The 6,819-nt window shown below is 38.2% G+C and overlaps 1 protein-coding gene across 1 annotated transcript in view; it reads left to right on the top strand.

The window, feature by feature from the left end:
* The first annotated feature begins 217 nt into the window (after nt 1-217).
* The window catches only part of LOC104596300 (phospholipid-transporting ATPase 3-like), a 71,727-nt gene continuing 65,125 nt past the window's right edge, over nt 218-6,819 (top strand). Inside the window, exons 1-3 of the mRNA XM_010257374.3 lie at nt 218-724; nt 6,091-6,156; nt 6,309-6,370. Coding sequence (XP_010255676.1) covers nt 530-724; nt 6,091-6,156; nt 6,309-6,370 — 323 coding nt within the window. The 5' untranslated portion in view covers nt 218-529. The remainder of the gene's footprint in view (nt 725-6,090; nt 6,157-6,308; nt 6,371-6,819) is intronic.

Here is a 6,819-nt window from a genome sequence, read left to right as displayed (position 1 = left end):
AAAACATATATTGCAAAGAAGAGCTGCGATCGGCAACAAACAAGCCGAGTACAATGGGCTACAAAACCCAATCAACTCTCAACACGTACACTTATTAGCTCACTGACGTGATGTATCACGTACGTAGTCACTCCCCTGTATCAGGTATTCAGCTCCAGGTTTTTTTTTTCTTTTTTTTGGGTATATAAGGAGAAAAACCAAAAGGGGGGAAAAATGGAAAAAGACAAGCGACGCGGATCGGGAGAAGAGAAAACAGAAAGGACATAAAAGGGAGCAAAATTAAAATGAAATCAATGAGGGGGGTTTGAACTTTGAACTTTGAATCCTTCTTTCGCCGTTCGCCGTTCTCCTTCCTTTTCCTTGGCTATTCTTTGCACGACCAACTCATACATAGACAAGGGAACGGCGAGAAGTGTAGCTTGCTGCGTTAACCGATCGAATTCTGTTTCTGATTTAGCACCTGTCATTGTTCATTCTGGTTTACTTTACGGAATTCCTCTTCGATCTGTGATTCGATTGATATTCTACAATGAACGGATGGGATAGGGTTAGGCCATCGAGGTCAAGGCTCGGTGGGTCAAGAGCTACTTCCATGAGCTCGTTTGGGAGTGAACGCCACTCTTCCTCGCAAACCATTCATCTAGGTCGAGTCCAGCCCCAGGCTCCAGGTCATCGCACGATCTACTGTAATGATCGAGAGGCCAATCTTCCCGTTAAGTTCAAGGTTGGTTTAGATACATCTCCGATCCCCATGTTTGTTCGTTTCTGTTTCTTCTCCTTCACTTCCATGCTTTGGCGATTTGGTTATGGTAGCGGATTTTCGTATTACTATAGTTTTTTCTGTTTTTTTTTCTTTTCTTTGACGATATTAATATTTGTTTTCTTAAGATCGTTTTATGAATTATTTCATGTGTAGCGGATTTTCGTATTACTATAGTTTTTTTTTTGACGATATTAATCTTTGTTTTCTTAAGATCATCTTATGAATTATTTCTTCTGATTGAAAATGGATTGTGATGTACAATTGCAACATAATTGGATTACTTTTATCATTATCTCTCTATAGTTTGAAGGTTTCAATAACTCCAGTTTAAATGTTGGAGGAGTTTTATGACATTGCGAAGATATTTGAACAGAACAGAAGAGTATTAATTATTGATAAAAAATAAAAAAAAGAACAGAAGAGCATTTTTTGTAACTAATATTTAGTATACTATTTGCAAAACAATTTAGATAACTAGCCTCTCAAGAGTAACTTTGCACAAAATGTCTCCGAGTGGAAGTGAGCTTGTGTCTTTGGTACCGTACTGTCTCTGTCTCTGTCTCACACACACACACACGCACACACAGAGTATCAAGCACAAACACATACAGTGCCTAAGCAATTGCTAGAACTGAACATCACTCTAAAACTCTCATTTATGGTCTCTGCACCAAGACTATGAATTGTCTAGGCAATGCTTTTTGATACCAAAGATATGGTTTGTTTTAGCCTGTTACCTATTATTTTGTGAACGAACTTGTTTCCCTTGGTGTAGCAACTAGTAATCATTAAAACAGAACTAACATAAAAGCATTGACCATTAAAGTGTAATTAAAGAAACATTATGTAACCTAAACCTAGGGGATGGATCTCTGTCCTGTTAATGCAAAAGGAGATAAAGAGAGTGTGTAAATAAAAAGAAAAAAGAAGAGAAAACAAACATATGAAGGGACAGAGCCGATAGAGATATAGAGGAGAGAATGTGTAAGTGTGTTACTTGTAGTGAGAATAAGAGAAATGAACATTATGATGGGATGGGGTCCTTGTTTTTTTTTTTTTTTTTTTTGAATTTGAACAATATTAGGTATTCTATTGCACTATCCAGAAAACATAGATACAAGAAAATCCCATATAGACACTATACAACAGGGGCATCAAAGATAATCTATGTCTAAGGGCCTGTTCATTTCCTCTTAACTCTTATCTCTTAAGAGGAATCTTTTAACTTTAAGAGAAAAATGGTTGTTCATTTCCTCTTATCTCTTATCTCTTAAAGTGCAATCATACAACTTTTTTGCTTTTCAATGATACCCCCAAAAAAGACAAACAAAAACTCTCATATATGGGGTCAAAATAGATATTTGTTAATTTTCAGAATTCAGAACTCAGAATTCAGGATTCAGAACAACATTTTCCGCATTCAGAGTTCAGAGGAAAGAAAAGTTCACCAATACCAATATACCTCTTAATGTAATTTTTGCACTTTCAGATGTCAGACTTCAGAGCAAGCGAACAGGCCCTAAGTGTACATACGGATGTGGGGAAACTTTGAATTACACAGCCAGGTCATGACCATATATTTCTCCTGCACCCATCTGGCATGGGACAGAACAAATCAGAGGACTTTGGTTTCTTTGTGTCCCTTGTGATATACCCCAACTTTCCTCAATAACCATGAGTACAGATTGAGCCCATTCAAGATAACTCACTCCATCCAACTTCATAGTAGTGATTTGGTTTTTTGGTATCTCTCCCATTCCTCGCAGATCCATTCCAAACTCTCCCCTGACTTTTGATCACTTCTAGATGCTTCCATTGTTTTCAAATGAATCAAAACAGTGTAAACAACCAATCAAATGATCTTAGAGAGGCAATAAACCACCAAACACAGTAATCAGGCTCCTTCCAAGACCCTCCAACAGAAAACAGGGTTCTAGGAGAAATTGGACCCCCTAGATCAATATCACCCGAATCTGTATTGCTTCTAGGTGCAATTGATCTCCTCTGGGAATAGACATAAGTCAAGCAAAAACAAAAAACTTCACTTGAGACAAGCATAGAATCACTCCTAGTGTTAGGTCCCTTTCACTTCTGGGTTCAGGAGAAACTGGACTACTGGAGAACAGCTAATCAGTTTCTCCAGTCAATCCAGAAACCTCTCCAGATGCAATCACCCACATAAAAAAAAAATCTAAGAGACCAGAAAAACTCCAGCCACCACTTTCAGCGGGTGTCATCCAATCCCTTCATAAAGAAATTGCTTTTTTCTCTCTCTCCAATCCTTCCTGTTTTTGGACTCTTCTCCAAGAACTCTTCCTGGGCAGCAGAAACTACCAAAAAAATCCAAGGATCAGGCTCTAGGGGATAAAACAATCAGCCTTTCACCCTTCCATGCAGTCAGCTGATCTCAAGACTGCATGGAGTAAAACCACATGATGAAAAAAACCGTTTTCATACTAATACTCAGTTTGGAAGGAGTACAAATACAAATATGTAGAGTGCAAAACCTTGTATTTTCTATTATTTTGTATGAATTTGTACTGTACATATTTGTATTTGTACTCCTTCCAAACTGAGCCTAAGTAGGAAATCTGTTATAAGGCAAAAACAACAAAGGAAAAGAGAAAGACGAGGAAGTAAGAAGACAATACAGAAGAAAGAGAGTATAAGGGTTGAAGGAAGAAAGGGGTACCAAAAGATTAGTGGCTGCCCCTTCAATTTATTATTTATACTTTGTCAATAAAATGTATACAGCGACAAAAATGCCCCTAGTAAGGTTGCATCTGCTTGAAGCACTAATAAAACTAATTAAAACATTATGGGCCAAGGTCCAATAACAATAACAACATTATAAATAAAGTCTCATACAACTATCACCATGGTGGCAGGTAATTGTAGGAAAATATGGCATAAAAGGTAGGAGGTGGGACAACATCTGGGTGGCTAACCAATCTTGGAAGAATCTCTTTCCCTCTCTTCATTCAATTTCTTTGTATAGGAAAGATGTTTCTAAATTCCTTTCGTCCTTTCTTCTTTCTTTGTTTTTGAATTGGGATATTGGTTTTCGGAGGGGGGTAATGTGGCTACTTGTGTTTCTGGGCTTACTTCTTCTTGTCAATGTTTGTTTGGAGTTTGGACCCTTCTAAGCCTGACAGAAGGATTTGGTCACCAGCCACAAAAAGCTCCTTTTCTTATGCCTCTGTTTTTAAGTCCCCCTATTCTTATTCTGTTCCTAGGGTTTTCCAAGTCAAGGAAGTTTCGTTTAGGCCTGTACCACCGAAAATTGCTTTGTTTTGTTGGGAAGTGTTTTATGGGAAGATTAGCGCTTGGACAACCTGCAAAAGAAACGACCTTTCTTGTGTTTGACCCCTAATTGGTATACTTTATGCAAAGCTAATGGTGAGAATTGCTTTCACTTGTTAATATACTGTCTTTTTGCTATGGTTATTTGGAATTGGATCTTTGCTTTGTATGGGTGCAGATGGAACCTGCCAACAGAAGTAAGCCTTCATTTTTGATCCAGCTATCTTTGTGTGGCCCACAAAAGAGGGAGAATCATGTGGAAGAGTAATAGATCACTTCGCTCACTTGCCTCAGCTTCAACAAGATCCCCCTTTCAACTAGTGCTATGCATTTTCATTCTTCTTAATATAAAAGATTTTTATTAAAAATAAAGAAAAATGAGATCCTCCTTCCTCTTTTTCCTCCTCCCCTTCCTCCTTCCTCCTTCTCATCCCCCTCCTCTTAAGGAGGCTTATGCCTCTTATGTTTTAAACTACACCTCATGCCTCTAGGTAGTGGAACGCCTCAGTCAGGCCTCCAGTTTTAAAAATTGAGTTGAACTTTGATGGACGCAGTCAAGGATCCAGGGCTGTCAGGTGTGGGTGGGGTTTTGAGAAACGAGGAGGGAAATATTTTATCTTTTTTTTCTCAAGCCCAGTGGGAATAGGGGATTCTAGTAGAGCTGGATTGCTAGCTGCTGTACAAGGAATTCAGATCACAAATAAACTTGGTGTGAATAATCTAATTTTTGAGGGAGATTCTAAGGTGGTAGTAGGATGGTTGCTGGATCTGGACTCTGCTACATGGCACTATGGTAGGGACCTTCTAATGAAAGTTAAGTGGCTAGCAAGGCATATGACAACCAGAATACAATGGGTGAGTAGGTCGGCTAATGCATTGGTAGATGTCTTAGTAAACAAGGGGCTTCTAGGGACTTTCTTTGTTGGGCTGAGTTGTAATCTTCTAGTTTTGAGTTGTATTGACTCAAGGGTGTGGCTGCATCTCGCACCCCTTTGGGAAGCTTGTAACAGTTTCAATCCTTTGATAGTAAAATTTCACATTTATCAGAGAAAAAGTGTAGGAGGTGGGACTTGGGTTCAGCTTCAGTTCCTATAGGTTGTGCAGTTTGGAATGGAACAGAGAAAGCATATGTTGACTTTCAAAAAGGAATTCGATATTAAATTGGGAAAGGGAACAGAGTCAAATTTTGGACTGATAAGTGGTGTGGAAATACAACTTTGGATGAGGTCCTGAATTGTATGAGATCTCTCAAGATAAGGAAGTGTGGGTGCTGAAAAGCTATGAGCAACAAGAAAATGGGGTGGTATGGTGTCCCCAGTTCAGAAAAAACCTTAATGATTGGGAGATTGAACCAATCAAACCTCTGTGACAGGATAAGACAAGAAAAGACAGACCAGCAGAGGGAGGATGCAAGAATTTGGGCATGGGAAAAGCAGGTAAGTATCTAAGTTCAGTCCTACAATAAGATTAGTTTGCTTGAGGAAACTATGCTCCCAAGTTCTGTGTATGGTCCAAATACATACCTTCAAAAGGGGCTTTCTTTGCATGGACAGCTGCTAAAGGGAATGTTTGACAGCAGACATCCTTATTAGAAGAGGACTGGTTCTGAATAGTCATTGCCCTGAATAGTCAATATACGCACAAGCTTCAAAATATTGAAACCTTTGGGCACTTTCTTGCCTAGGCGTTGCCTTGACAACTCTTGATAGCAGAATGGAGTAGCAAAACAGGATTTACGTAGTCAACCCCATGTAGGTGAGACAAGTCTATGATGATGATGATGATGTTACCTTATATAGGAACCTATGGGTGCCTCCCCGCCACATATATATTGCCTAGATAACCAAAGAGATAACTTGGTCTACTTGTAGAAGGTAGTCATGCCTCTATTAACTTGTTCTTCTGATAATTGTTATCTCTACTTGTAGGACATTATGTTTTAGGCTTTGTTTTTATATACCTTATCCTTTTTGGCATTCTATTTTATTGCAACGACATTTGTAACCTTGTATCATGTTTTCCAGGGGAATTCTATATCGACCACAAAATACAACATTTTTACCTTTTTGCCGAAGGGATTGTTTGAACAGGTAACTAAGTACTAATCTATGGGTCACATTCAGAATATAATCGAAATAAACTATTTTAGGTTTACTCATTTTATATGCCTTAATGTTATTTTGAACTTGTTTATCATTTGCTACATTGTTTCTAAAATGTTTTCTCTATGTTATGTTGACAGTTCAGGCGTGTAGCTAATTTATACTTTCTTATGATCTCTATCTTATCTGCAACACCAATCAGGTACTCTTATGTCTAACTAATGATCATATGGATTGTTTTTGATGAATAACAGTGCTGAATTTTGTTTTATTTTTTTGATAATTGAACAGTGCTGAATTTTATTAATCACTATAAGAATGAGTAAAATAAAGAAAAGAACTCAGAAAAGGGGCTAGCCTTGGCTAACCACCATACATGAATACATTAGCCCCTAGCCAAATTGGCCCCAATACAATTGATCTCTTGACACTCCCTGCTTTGCTAGTTCATCTGCCAAATCATTGGCAGCTCTTGGAACCCAAATCATTGTTGCTTGTAATTCCTCTATTTTGTAGCTCCCTGAAATATATCTATAATTCCAGGATACCTTCTGATGTTTCTTTAGCCACCTAATGACTGTTTTTGAATTCCCTTCTATTTCAATCTTTTTCACGCTCCTAGTTTTTTTCCCCTCTTAAACCTGTGAGTGG

Source organism: Nelumbo nucifera, chromosome 3 (assembly GCF_055504915.1).
Source record: "Nelumbo nucifera cultivar China Antique chromosome 3, China Antique-T2T, whole genome shotgun sequence".
Lineage (NCBI taxonomy): Eukaryota > Viridiplantae > Streptophyta > Magnoliopsida > Proteales > Nelumbonaceae > Nelumbo > Nelumbo nucifera.
This window is presented reverse-complemented; position numbering and strand designations above follow the sequence as displayed.